Consider the following 15321-nt stretch of genomic DNA (forward strand, 5'->3'; position numbering starts at 1 on the left):
CCCCCCACAATTCCCTTTTAAGGGCTATTGGTAGTTTAGGCTAGGGTTTTTTTTATTTTGGGGGTGCTTTTTTATTTTGATAGGGCTATTAGATTAGGTGTAATTAGTTCAAATATCTTGTAATTTGTTTATTATTTTCTGTAATTTAGTGGGGGGTTGTACTTTAGCCAATTTATTTTAATTTATTTAATAGTTGTTTATTTAATTATAGTGTAGTGTTAGGTGTTATTGTAAATTAGGTTATGTTTTATTTTACAGGTACTTTTGTATTTATTTTAGATAGGTAGTTATTAAAAATTAATTAACTATTTAATAACTATTCAACCTAGTTAAAATAAATACAAACTTGCCTGTAAAATAAAAATAAACCAAAGGCTAGCTACAATGTAACTATTAATTATATATTATAGCTAGCTTAGGGTGTATTTTACAGGTAAGTATTTAGTTTTAAATAGGAATTATTTAGGTAATAATATTAATTTTTATTTAGATTTATTTAAATTATATTTAAGTTAGGGGGTGTTAGGGTTAGACTTAAGTTAAGGGGTTAATACATTTAGTATAGTGGCGGCGACGTTGGGGACGGCAGATTAGGGGATAATAAATGTAGGTAGGTGGCGGCGATGTTAGGGACGGCAGATTAGGGGTTAATAATATTTAACTAATGTTTGCGTGGCGGGAGTGCGGCGGTTTAGGGGTTAATATGTTTATTATAGTGGCGGCGACGTTGGGGGCGGCAGATTAGGGGTTAATAAGTGTAAAATTAGGGGTGTTTAGACTTGGGTTGTTAGGTGTAAACATACATTTTATTTCCCCATAGGAATCAATGGGGCTGCGTTACTGAGTTATACGCTGCTTTATTGCAGGTGTTAGACTTTTTCTCAGCCGGCTCTCCCCGTTGATCCCTATGGGGAAATCGTGCACGAGCACATACGACCAGCACACTGCTGACTTAAGCAGCGCTGGTATTGAAGTGAGATATGGAGCTAAATTTTGCTCTACGCTCACTTTTTGTCTTTTAACGCCGGGTTTGTAAAAACCCATAATACCAGCACTGAAGGTAAGTGAACAGTGAGAAAAACTGCTTGTTAGCACCGCATAGCCTCTAACGCAAAACTCGTAATCTAGCCATATGTATTGCAAAGTATAGCATGACTAAGGGGATATTCCCCGAAACGTTGCTTGTTTTTTATAATATCTGAATAAGAAAGTTTAATTCTCAAGGTGCTGTGGACATTCTATCATTACCTACAGTTTATCGTTATATGGGACATCCTTTAATAGTATAAAAAAAGTCACTACATTTCTAATTTTTTTTTATATTTTAAAATCCCATTTATATATAATATTTACTTAAAGGGACATTACACACCTTATTTATTTAGTAATTGTGCTTTGGTTTTTAAGATATTACTTAAGTGCTTACATGTTAATACAGATTGTATTGTGATCTCACCTGCCTATGCATATTTTTAAGCTTTATAATATTGTAAGGAAACCATTGCCTACAGAGGGTCAGATTAAGAGTGGAGCACTATCGTTTGCGCAAGGTGCACAAACGTTATCGCGAGATTGCAGTATTTTTTTCCACTCAAATCCCTATTACGAGTGGAGCGGTGTTGAGTTACTGCGACGTCAGTATTGCGAGGTTGCGATAAATGACACTCCTTATACTTTCTATGGGCGCCGTTGAGCATAAAACTCTATTCGTATTACAAGTTCATGGTAAACTGTTGCGTTCAAGAGCAATCAATATTATAGTTTACCAGAGACCAAAACTCTGGTTAACCAATCACATTTCTGCTGGATAATAGTTGAATACTGTTAAAGATGTTTGGCATCAGGTTCACTCGTCTCTACCCTGGAGCCTAACTACTCCAAGCTGTTTGGTGACCAACTGGTCTATAATAGCTCTGCAATAGACGAGGCATCTGGGTATCTCTTACTGAAGCTGTAAATTCAGTATCAGGTACCCGGAGTACCGAGTCGCAGGAGAGCAAGAGACTTGCAGATATGATGACCAGATCGCATACTAAGGTCTCAGTTATGTAGGAGAGGGCTGGTGGTTGTGACAGAGGTGATGCAGAAAAAACACCCCAACAACATGTTCTACAAAACTTTGGGGAGACCTAACGTCATCTCATGGGCCTGCAGATCTCTTCTCCACCTGCCTCACGGTCACCTTCTGCAGAGCAAGATAGATCACATAATTCTCCAAACAGGGAGGAGGAACCTGGTCCTTCAGGTTATGTTTCTAGTGCCATGGTCAAATGAAAACAATTGGATAAAACCTATTCATTGTTTGACAACATATATGTGTTCTGTTTTATTTTACATTAAGTTTTATTAGAAATAATAGGCAGAAACTGTACTCTTTATTATTGGGTGAGTGGTCAAATGATCACTGCTTACCGATACATATTTAGCACACTTGTCCTAACAATATGTACAATATTTACATTGTTATGGTGTGAATTCATTATTGGTTTGTTTCACTAAAAAACACATAATATTTATTAAAAAACTTGATTAAAAAATAGAAAAAGAAAATCTTGAAACCACTTTCACTCCAACTAACTAAATATATGAATAAGATTCATGCACCACTCCAGATCAGTTTATGGTTGTGAAGCATTGTGCAGAGATAAACTTGCAAATAAGATTATAATCTCATTCATTTGGCTCGCTGCACAAAGGGTAAATTGCATTAATATAGCACAGCTGAGCAAAGGATTTGGTACTATATGTGCAATTTCCTCTCTGCTTTCTAAAATTAGAAAAACATAATTTGTTTAAGAACATACCTTTTTTTAACCCCAAAAATGGAAGGGCCTTGTGGACTCTCGCCACCATGAAAGAAATGAATATATCAGGTAAGTTCTTACATAAATTATGTTTTCTTTCATATTGGTGACAAGAGTCCACGATCTTGTTACTGATGACATATAGTACCCAAGATGTGGAAGTCCACGTTTAACAATAAAGGGGAGGGGACAAAATAAAAACAGCTATTCCCGCTGAGAAATTAAATCCAAAAAGTAATTAAAGAGACACTCAGGTTAAATTAAATGTTCATGATTCAGATACAGCATGTAATTTTAAACAACTTTCCAATTTACTTCCATTAAAAAAAATGTACACAGTCTTTTATATTTACATTTTTTGAGTCACCAGATCCTACTGAGCATGTGCAAGAATTCACAGACTATACGTATATGCATTTGTGATTGGCTGATTGCTATCACATGGTACAAGGGGAGTGGAAATATACATAACTTTAAAATTTGTTATATAAAAACTACTACTCATTTCAAGTTCAGAATAAGTGCTATTGCATTGTCTTGTTATCTTGCATTTGTTGATTATGCAAATCTAATGTGTTGACTGGTCCTGGTTAAATAAAAAAACTCAAATAGGGGGGTGACCAAACCACGATCTTGCATGGTCGCACTTTCCCTAAGCTCCTGCTGATCACTTAATCTGCTGATTATACAAGAGAGCCCATAGCAAAACAACATCACTCAACTTCTACTTAACTACCCTGCTTAGCAGAACCCCGCTTTTTATAAGATTTTGCAGTATTATTGAAGCAAGAGAATGGCATCGGACGTCAGAGGCCTAGAGCAGTGGCTCACACACAGGCAGCACCACCCCGCTCAGACATCTGAGGGTATTTATCTACACTGAACATTATATCGCCCCTGTGCCGATATCCCAATAACTGCTATACACATAAAAAGACTTGTACGTGGCAGAAAATTTTGTTTCGGTTTGTTTCGGATCGATTCGGATTTCTCAAATTTTGTTTTTGGATCAATTCGAATTCATATACATTAGAATGCAATCGTGTCGGATTCATTCAGATTTGAATAAATTCGGGTGTATTTGGTTCAGATTTGATTCGTAAATTCGGAAGTTTGGTATGTGTTAGGTGGGATGTGCTGTGTATTAGACTAGTATTATGTACTTTATATTAGGTGTAACGCATAGCAGAGTGATATAACTTAATATACTGTACATTACTAGTGTAATTGTGATTAGTCCATGGCCATCCAAATGTAACGAATAAATCCAAACTAATTCGGATTTATTTGTTAGTTTCGTTGCTAATGTAATTCGGAAATTCAAATCGATCCGAAGCTCCGAATTTGACAACGAAACGCACATGTCTAATAAAAAGCAAGAATCTCCAAGCTTCAAATAGACAGGAATCACTTTGAGCATTGAAATATTAAGAGGAGAATGACTCCAAAGTAAAATGGCTGCCGCAGAAAATACAGAAGCATCAGCAAACCTAAGTCCGCAATACATAAAATTTGAACGGCTCATGGAATCATTGATTGAAAGAGCTCCTTATGACTTACTGATGCATAAGATCAGTGCAATAAATAACCCACAATTAACCGCTGAGAAAACCTTAGCCGTTGACACCCAAGATGACGTCAAACCAATTTACCCCTACTGATAAGCAGAAATGGGAACCACACTCAACCAAGGGGTTTTCACTAAGATCACCATCTGCATCATGTAATCAAGCTGGATTCCACACAACACATCTACTGGGAGGTAATAATCAGAAGACCTTAATACCGAAGGAGCCTACCGGAACACAGCTACAAATCGCTCATGCAGATAAATCTTTGGTGAAAGATATGGTTCTGTGCTTCTGAAGGGGTTCAGGGGGGTGGGGAGCCTGAAATAAAAAGTGCGTCAAACCGCCAAGCCATCTAAACAATAGCATTCTGACAGGCGACTATCATGAGGCATTCACAGTAAAGTTTCAGGACACAGGCAAGATGACCGGCATAAAATGGCCCACAATACTCACAAGCACACCTTACACACTCAAAAACACTGGCCCTGTGAGAAACATGTTGGGACCCAGCAAGGCTTTTGGAGGGGTTGCACTGACTTCTCTCACATACAGTTTTCATGAACAGACAGACATGGGGGGTTGAAAAATCACAAGTGAACACTCAGTTAATGCCACTGCATATTCCATTCAGACGCTGTTAGTAAATGATTAATGATAGTTTACTGTAAAATATGGCTTTGCGTTTAGTTTTTAAACAAGGCAATTTACATATTCTCATAATGATAACTATCAGATAGATTACGAGTTTTGCGTTATGAGCGGTGCGGTAATAGCTTGCACGTTATTGCACTGCTCATTTTTCTCTTGCGCTGCTATTACAGGTTTCTAAAAAGCCTGTGTTAGCTGGAAATATAGTTGCATTAAGCTCCATACCGCACCATAGCGCACACCAATACCAGCGCTGCTGAGAGCTGGTTTTACGTGCTATTGCACAATTTCCCCATAGACATCAATGGGGAGAGCTGGCTAAAAAAAAGCCTAACACCTGCAAAAAAGCAGCGTAAAACTCTGTAACGCAGCCCCATTGATTCCTAAGGGGAAATACTTTTTATGTCTACACCTAACACCCTAACATGAACCCCGAGTCTAAACACCCCCAATCTTACACTTATTAACCCCTAATCTTCCGCTCAGGACACCGCCGCCACCTACATTATATGCATTAACCCCTAATCTGCCGCCCCCAACATCGCCGAACCCTACATTATATTTATTAACCCCTAATCTTCCGTCCCTAACATCGCCGCCACCTACCTACATTTATTATTCCCTAATCTGCCGCCCCCAACGTCGCCACAACTATATTAAAGTTATTAACCCCTAAATCTATGTCTAACTATAACCCCCCCCCTAACTTAAATATAATTTTTAAAAATCTAAATAAAATTACTACAATTAACTAAATTATTCCTATTTAAAACTAAATACTTACCTATAAAATAAACCCTAAGCTAGCTACAATATAACTAATAATTACATTGTAGCTAGCTTATGTTTTATTTTTATTTTACAGGCAACTTTGTATTTATTTTAACTAGGTAGAATAGTTACTAAATAGTAATTAAATATTTTTATAGCTACCTAGTTAAAATAAATACAAAAGTACCTGTAAAATAAAACCTTACCTAAGTTACAATTACACCTAACACTACACTATAAATAAATTCATTATCTAAATTAAATTAATTACAATAAAATAAAATAAACTAAAGCACAAGAAACAAAAAACACTAAATTACAGAAAATAATAAAATTATTACAAGAATTTCAAACTAATTACACCTACTCTAATCCCCCTAATAAAATAAAAAAGCCCCCCAAAATAAAAAAGCCCTACCCTATACTAAATTACAAATAACCCTTAAAAGTGCCTTTTGCGGGGCATTGCCCCAAAGTAATCAGCTCTTTAACCTGTAAAAAAAAAAATACAATACCCCCCCAACATTAAAACCCACCACCCAACCCTACTCTAAAACCCACCCAATCCCCCCTTAAAAAACCTAACACTAACCCCTTGAAGATCACCCTACCTTGAGACGCCTTCACCAAACCGGGCCGAAGTCCTCTACGAATCTGGGCAGAAGTGGTCCTCCAGATGGGCAGAAGTCTTCATCCAAGCCGGGCAGAAGAGGATCTCCAGATGGGCAGAAGTCTTCATCTAGACGGCATCTTCTATCCTCATCCATCTGGCGCGGAGCGGCTCCATCTTCAAGACATCCGACGCGGAGCATCCTCTTCGTTCAACGGCGACTGAAGAATGAAGGTTCCTTTAAGTGACATCATCCAAGATGGCGTCCCTTGAATTCCGATTGGCTGATAGAATTCTATCAGCCAATCAGAATTAAGGTAGGAAAAATCCTATTGGCTGATGCAATCAGCCAATAGGATTGAGCTTGCATTCTATTGGCTGTTCCAATCGGTCTGGATGGATGCTCCGCGTTGGATGTCTTCAAGATGGAGCCGCTCCTCGTCGGATGGATGAAGATAGAAGATGCCGTCTGGATGAAGACTTCTGCCCATATGGAGGACCTCTTCTGCCCGGATTGGATGAAGACTTCTGCCCGCCTGGAGGACCACTTCACCCGGCTTCATTGAGGACTTTGGCCCGGTTGGGTGAAGATGTCTCAAGGTAGGGTGATCTTCAAGAGGTTAGTGTTAGGTTTTATTAAGGGGGGATTGGGTGGGTTTTAGAGTAGGGTTGGGTGTGTGGGTGGTGGGTTTTAATGTTGGGGGGGTATTGTATTTTTTTTACAGGTAAAAGAGCTGATTACTTTGGGGCAATGCCCCGCAAAAGGCCCTTTTAAGGGCTATTTGTAATTTAGTATAGGGTAGGGACTTTTTTTTATTTTGGGGGGCTTTTTTATATTATTGGGGGATTAGATTAGGTGTAATTAGTTTAAAAAACTTGTAATTATTTTATTATTTTCTGTAATTTAGTGGTCGTTTATTTTTCGTACTTTAGTTTATTTAATTTAATTGTAATTAATTGTAGTTAATTTAGGTAATTCATTTAATTATAGTGTAGTGTTAGGTGTAATTGTAACTTAGGTTAGGTTTTATTTTACAGGTAAATTTTTACTTATTTTAGCTAGGTAGTTATTAAATAGTTAATAACTATTTAATAACTATTGTACCTAGTTAAAATAAATACAAAGTTGGCTGTAAAATAAAAAATAAACCCTGAGATAGCTACAATGTAACTATTAGTTATATTGTAGCTATTTTAGGGTTTATTTTACAGGTAAGTATTTAGTTTTAAATAGGAATAATTTAGTTAATAATAGTAATTTTATTTAAATAATATTTAAGTTAGGGGGTGTTAGGGTTAGACTTAGATTTAGGGGTTAATAACTTTATTATAGTGGCGGCGACGTTGGCGGCGGCGGCGGCAGATTAGGGGTTAATAAGTGTAGGTAGGTGGCGGCGACATTGGGGGCCACAGATTAGGGGTTAATAACTATAATGTAAGTGTTGGCGATGTTGGGGTGACAGATTAGGGGTTCATAGGTATAATGTAGGTGGCGGCGGTGTCTGGAGCGGCAGATTAGGGGTTAATAATATAATGCAGGTAGCGACGATGTTGGGGCGGCAGATTAGGGGTTAATAAGTGTAAGATTAGGGGTGTTTAGACTCGGGGTTCATGTTAGGGTGTTAGATGTAGACATAAAAAGTATTTCCACATAGGAATCAATGGGGCTGCGTTAAGAGCTGAACGCTGCTTTTTTGCAGGTGTTAGGTTTTTTTTCAGCCGGCTCAGCCCCATTGATTCCTATGGGGAAATCATGCATGAGCACGTTCAGCCAGCTAGCCGCTACCGTAAGCAGCGCTGGTATTGAGGTGAGATGTGGAGCTAAATTTTGCTCAACGCTCACTTTTCTGTGGCTAACGTCGGGTTTGAAAAAACCTGTAATACCAGCTTTGTCTTAAATGAGTGGTGAGAAAAAAATGCTCGTTAGCACCGCAAGCCTTACCGACAAAAACTTGTAATCTAGCCGTTTGTCTCATTTTATTCAGTCTTCTCTTTTTAACAAGGTCAGTATTTCCCAGTTTTTGGTTCTTTACATAAACAATCTAATGTCTAAAGTTCTGTAACTTTCCACTGATTATGTTGCAATAAGGGGGAGTGTATTAAGCAATTTACAATATATGTGATGTATACTATATAACCACAGCACTGTTAATAATAAACAAAGCAGACTTGGGCTTTATTCTGTGTGCATGTCTCATTTTGCTCTCCAATGCCTTGTATGGTGGATTATTATCCTCTACTATAACTTTAATTTTTAAGAGAAAGACCTGTAATCCCCTTTATTTTATGGACCCTTCTACTTAATAAAAAAATAATACAAACTTTTAATGTATAACATTGCAAAGAGATTGGAAAAAAAAAAGAAACATCTTGATTCATATTTCTCAATCTGGGTTTATTTAAGGTAGAAATCCTGTGAAAAATATACGTAAAGACTTTTTAGTTTTAGATCATCACTGGAATAAACAAACTACAAATAAATCACATCATAAGGTCAATTCTGCTCTATTGACAACCGAGGCTAAAAAGACATTCAACTCCATAGAATGGGATTATGTTTATTCTACTTGAGATAATTTTAGATGTAAAGGCCAATTCTGCAATGTTCTACACTTATTATACAAAAATCCCTTTTCAAATTTATTCACTAACAGAATTGCCCCACCTAAAAAAAATATTTTTTGGAAAGGGACAAGACAACGGTGTCCACTCTCTCCTTTCCTTTCCAAAATTCCTATTGAGCCATTAGCTATTTATCTATGACATATCATGAAAAGTATCCATATAAGGTGTTAGAATGTAGTATTATCTTTTTACACTGACAATTTAATGATCTTTCTGAGTGGCACTCAGCATAGCATCCTTTTATTTTAGAAGTTATTCAGGAATACAGTTTGTTCTCAGGATACAAAATTAATTTTGATAAAACTGATATCATGTGGATAACACTTTAAAGTGAAGTTATCTTAGTCACTCTTTTTAAGAGGTTGAACATATTAAGCAACTACAAATGATGCCAGATGTCTTTATATGTACCTTAATAAAACAAATACTACTTTGAACAGGATTTAAAATCTTTATATTTTCCTTCCTCTACTATAACTTTTAATCTTAAGAAAGAGAAAGACCCAGAATCCCTTAATCTTTAGATCCTTCTACTTGGTAAAAAAAATATTATAACTTTTAATGGAAAACATTGCAAAGAGATTGAAAAAAAAATTAAACCTCTTGATTCATATTGCTCAATCTGGCTTTATGCTTGGTAGAAATCCTGTGAAAAATATATGTAAAGCCTTTTTAGTTTTAGATCATCTTTGGAATAAACTAACTACTAAGAAGTCACATCATAAGTTTGATTCTGCTTTATTGACAGCCAACACTGAAAAGTAAAGTTACTCCATAGAATGGGATTGCATGTATTATACTTTAAATTCACAGACCTGAATATTTCAGCTGTCCCACTGGCCTCTGCAATCAGCTGAATTTAAAGTATATCTGCCACAGTCTAAAGAAATTTACAGACCTGAATATTTCAGCTGTCCCACTGGCCTCTGCAATCAGGTATCCTCTGGAAGATAGTTTCCCACCCACCCTGTCCCTTACCCCACCCACCCCAAGCTCATTTCCTCATATATAGATAGTCTCCCACACAACTTTCATTCTCCTAAACAGACAGCTGCACTGATCAGCACATCCTTCCATTCACTTAACCCTATAGAATACATACTCTCTCTCCCTACAAATAGCTATATATCCCACATTGATAGTATATACTTATTCTGTGAAGTCCTGCACATGCTCAGTAGGAGCTGGTAATGTAAAAAGTGTAAATATAAAAAGACTGTGAACATTTTGTTAATGGAAGTTAATTGGAAAGTTGTTTAAAATTGCTGCTCTATCTGAAAAATTAAAGTTTAATTTTGACTTGAGTGTCCCTTTAATCAGATCTCGCTTTGTGCTTTCTTGTTGTGAATTCTTGTTTAATGAAGATAACATTGTGACAAATTTAATAAGATATTGATTACCTAGAATATAATTTTATTAATTATCTGTTATTTAAAGTAATTTTAAGGTGCAAAAATGCTGTAATAAATGAGATCAGTTTATTATTTTACCACTGATTGTATATAACTATGTAGATGATACAAAGAAACAGAAGCGCCACATGGCCTAGCACTGTGTATACTGTTGTAAGATGATATATGAGAAGTTTGCACTCACATTTGATGATGCACCCCTCTTGGTGCAAATGGAGCAGGCTGGAATCTAACGGTCACCCAGCAGACGGCCTCCGGTGTGGCTCAAACTGTAATGGTTCAGGATGCGATATCACAGTATAAGAAGCACCAGATATCAGGTTTATAGTAGATAAAAACAACAACCTGTAAAGGATATAATGTAACAGAAGCCCACATGGCCACACACCCTCTCACTATATGGGACTTAAATATTTTTTATTTTATTATATCATCCTGTTTATTGTATTCAGTTGTTCACCTTTGTTACAGAGTGTTAGAATAACTATATCACTGATTTCCATTAGCCCAAGGGCCCCCCTATTTATTTATTCTTTTATATAACTATGTGTTTAACTCCTGCAACGTCAGCTCTAGAGTGGCACTACTACTACTGGGAGCTAGCTGATAATATCTTATGAGCCAATGACAAGAGGCAAATGTATGTAGCCACCTATCAGCAGTCAGCTCCCAGTAGTACAGTTCTGCTGCTGGGAATATGTACATATTCTTTTCAGCAAAGGTTATCAAAAGAACAAAGTAAATTTGATAATAGAAGTGAAATTAAAAGTGTCTTAAAATTACAAATTCTATCTGAATCATGAAAGTGTAAGTATAATTTAAGTAACAGAAAATGTCTGTGTATAAAGTCTTGCTGGTAATTAATAATCTGGGTTGGTGTAAGTTGGGGGGTTAATTTGATATTGTTTTATGTACTGTTAAAGGGACAGTAAAGTGAAAATTAAACAAATGTATTGGAAAGAAACATGACATTTCCAACAACTTTCCAATATAATTATATTATCATTTGTGCTTAGTTCTTTTAGTATCCTTTGTTAAAGAGTAACCTTATGTGAACTCATGAGCGTGCATGTGTCTTCAGACAGCAGAGTTTGCAACAACATATATAGAATTGTTATACATAGTTACAAACACTGCTGCACAGAGTGCTAAATACACGTGCATGCCTCTAAGCTCATATCAGCCTCCTAGGTTTACTCTTTAACAAATAATACTAAAATAACAAAGCAAATTAGATAACAGAAGTAAATTGGAAAGTTGGGTAAAATTGCTGCTCTGAATTATCAGCGTTTAACTTTCATTGTCAGATTTGGCTTCTGTATTTGATGATGTTTTCCTAATTATTCTGTGATATTGTGTTTTTAATTATACAAAAAACACAAAATACTGGTCTGGATTACAATCACTTTTTATTTGCAGGAAAAACCATTACATCATTATATAGTCAAAAGGAGCATTACATGATATATGCACACAATGTTATAAATATACCCAACACTTGTGTTCTTGATACAAAGGGATTTATCAGATATAGAATGTTCCCCTTTAGTTATAGTAGCCATTTAAATTAAACTGATTATGATCACATATGTACCGGTTACTGATATTGTGTCTCATGAAATAAAATCAGTTTCCCCTCAGTAATTCCTCTGGTATATAACATGTACTATGCTAAGCATCTATTGCTATAAGAAAAGGTTTATCCGCATGATGTGCACATTAAATATATCTCCCAGATGTCAATCATTTGAGACTGATGTTCTTGTTTATATAATTGTCTAACACTCTATTCATATAATGACTCCTTTATTCTGTAAATATAATTATTTTCTCCTTTATGTAAATGAAATGTACAACTACTATAATACTGGCATATTAATAAACAACACTGGGGGTGATTTGGGGGTGAATGGTTGTGTAAACTGGTCAGTATGAGGACAGATCTGTATATTCCTGTGTCGTGTTTGTATTCTATCACATTGATATGAGAGAAACTAAGGTGCACATATATAGAGGAACAAAGGACAGCAGGAGAGCACTTTCAACCTGAGGCTTTTATAACTGGGATTTAGAAAGTATTACTTACAGTGGGATTATTTTTGATGGTTCTATTTAGAGAGTTTGTAAAGTTTATTTGTGTGTAAATATTTGGTGTTTTGTGATGCCGTATTTCAATAAAAAAACTTTTTCCATTTTCTAAACATGTGAAAGGTTTGTGCCCTTGTGAATCCTTTCATGTTTATTCAGATCACTCTTTCCTGTAAAACTTTTTCCACACTCTGTACATGTGAAAGGCTTTTCTCCTGTGTGAATCCTTTCATGTTTATTCAGATCACTCTTTCCTGTAAAACTTTTTCCACACTCTGTACATGTGAAAGGCTTTTCTCCTGTGTGAATCCTTTCATGTTTATTCAGATCACTCTTTCCTGTAAAACTTTTTCCACACTCTGTACATGTGAAAGGCTTTTCTCCTGTGTGAATCCTTTCATGTTTATTCAGATCACTCTTTCCTGTAAAACTTTTTCCACACTCTGTACATGTGAAAGGCTTTTCTCCTGTGTGAATCGTTTCATGTTTATTCAGGTCACTCTTTCCTGTAAAACTTTTTCCACACTCTGTACATGTGAAAGGCTTTTCTCCTGTATGAATCCTTTCATGTTTATTCAGATCACTCTTTCCTGTAAAACTTTTCCCACACTCTGTACATGTGAAAGGCTTTTCTCCTGTGTGACTCCTTTCATGACTTTTCAGATAATCCATTCGTATAAAACTTTTTCCACACTCTGTACATGTGAATGGCTTTTCTCCTGTGTGAACCCTTTCATGTTTATTCAGATCACTCTTTTGTGTAAAACTTTTTCCACACTCTGTACATGTGAAAGGCTTTTCTCCTGTGTGACTCATTTCATGAGTTTTCAGATAATCCATTTGTATAAAACATTTTCCACACTCTGTACATGTGAAAGGCTTTTCTCCTGTGTGAATCCTTTCATGCTTTTTCAGATCACTCTTTTGTGTAAAACATTTTCCACACTCTGTACATTTGAATGGCTTTTCTCCTGTGTGAATCCTTTCATGCTTTTTCAGATCACTCTTTTGTGTAAAACATTTTCCACACTCTGTACATTTGAATGGCTTTTCTCCTGTGTGAATCCTTTCATGCTTTTTCAGATCACTCTTTTGTGTAAAACATTTTCCACACTCTGTACACGTTAAAGGCTTTCCCCCTATGTGTCTCCTTTCATGCTTTTTAAGATCACTCGTATGTGTAAAACTTTTTCCACACTCTGTACATGTGAAATGCTTTTCTCCTGTGTGAATCCTTTCATGTTTATTCAGATCACTCTTTCCTGTAAAACTTTTTCCACACTCTGTACATGTGAAAGGCTTTTCTCCTGTGTGAATCCTTTCATGACTTTTCAGATGACTCTTTTCTGTAAAACTTTTTCCACACTCTCCACATGTGAAAGGCTTTTCTCCTGTGTGAATCCTTTCGTGACTTTTCAGATGACTCTTTTCTGTAAAACTTTTTCCACACTCTCCACATGTGAAAGGCTTTTCTCCTGTGTGAATCCTTTCGTGACTTTTCAGATGACTCTTTTCTGTAAAACTTTTTCCACACTCTCCACATGTGAAAGGCTTTTCTCCTGTGTGAATCCTTTCATGTTTATTCAGACTACCCTTTGCTGTAAAACTTTTTCCACACTCTGTACATGTGAAAGGGTTTTCTCCTGTGTGAATCCTTTCATGACTTTTCAGATGACTCTTTTCTGTAAAACTTTTTCCACACTCTCCACATGTGAAAGGCTTTTCTCCTGTGTGAATCCTTTCATGACTTTTCAGATTACTCTTTTGTGTAAAACTTTTTCCACACTCTCCACATGTGAAAGGCTTTTCTCCTGTGTGAATCCTTTCATGTTTTCTCAGACTACTATTTTCTGTAAAACTTTTTCCATACTCTGTATATGTGAAAAGCTTTTCTCCTGTGTGATTCTTTTTATGAGTTTTCAGATTATTCATTTGTGTAAAACTTTTTCCACACTCTGTACAGCTAAATGGTTTCTCCCCTGTGTGGATCCTTTTATGAGCTATAAGTTTTTTCATTTGTATAAAACATTTGTCGCAATCAGTACATGCGTTTGGTTTCTCACCTGTGTGAATTTTGTGGTGTTCTAGCAGATAAGACTTACATCTAAAGCTTTTCTCACATTCTGTACATTTGAAAGGTTTCTCCTTTGTATGAATTATTTGGCTAGACTGTAGACTTTTCTCTTCTTTAAATTTGTTTGAAAACTCAGTAAATGTTTGTGGCTTATCCTCAGGGATAATCATTTCACTAGATAAGGCATAATTCTTGTCCTCTTGTTTGATGACTAAATTACTCTCTGTACATGATTGCTGCCCAGTTCCTGCCAATTCACCATCTTATTTAAATATCTGCTCTGATTTCCCCAATGTTTGTGAATAGTCATTGGTGTCTAAAAATGTTGGAGTCTGTGGTATCATTCTGATGCTTCCTGTAGTGAAGGATGGATATGAATGATTAATGTGTTTGTCTACATAAAAAGAAATTAAATCAAGAAAAATAACAATATTTATTATTTATAATATAATCCATCTTAATAAAAAATCATATTCTTTTATACGCAACAAAATGTCTTACATTTTGTGTTTATTTTTAAATGTATTTACCTGTAAATCACAAATTTAAAAAATTACGACAAAGAATGTTGCATAATGTTCTCAGCCAGGGAACAAGTACATCTGTATTCTGGGCAAGAGAGATGGCACCCATCATCCTCATTTAACATTGCACAAGCAACTGCATATACAGTGCTGCCCGGCTCATGCTCAAAAAGTTGGGTGAGAACATGATGTCT

The 15321-nt window shown here is 36.0% G+C and overlaps 1 protein-coding gene across 4 annotated transcripts in view; it reads right to left on the bottom strand.

Annotated features, from left to right (window-relative positions):
• LOC128660048 (oocyte zinc finger protein XlCOF6-like) overlaps nucleotides 1-15321 on the bottom strand; it is a 324095-nt gene that overhangs the window by 91620 nt on the left and 217154 nt on the right. For 3 of the 4 annotated variants that reach the window (XM_053713644.1, XM_053713645.1, XM_053713646.1), the window contains exon 3: nucleotides 11834-14958. In XM_053713644.1, the coding sequence (XP_053569619.1) occupies nucleotides 12638-14773 (2136 nt within the window). In that variant the 5' untranslated portion in view covers nucleotides 14774-14958 and the 3' untranslated portion in view covers nucleotides 11834-12637. Of the gene's footprint in view, nucleotides 1-11833; nucleotides 14959-15321 lie in introns of those variants that run through there. The other variant, XM_053713647.1, reaches the window with a different exon arrangement.

Source organism: Bombina bombina, chromosome 5 (genome assembly GCF_027579735.1).
Source record: "Bombina bombina isolate aBomBom1 chromosome 5, aBomBom1.pri, whole genome shotgun sequence".
Classification (NCBI taxonomy): Eukaryota; Metazoa; Chordata; class Amphibia; order Anura; family Bombinatoridae; genus Bombina; species Bombina bombina.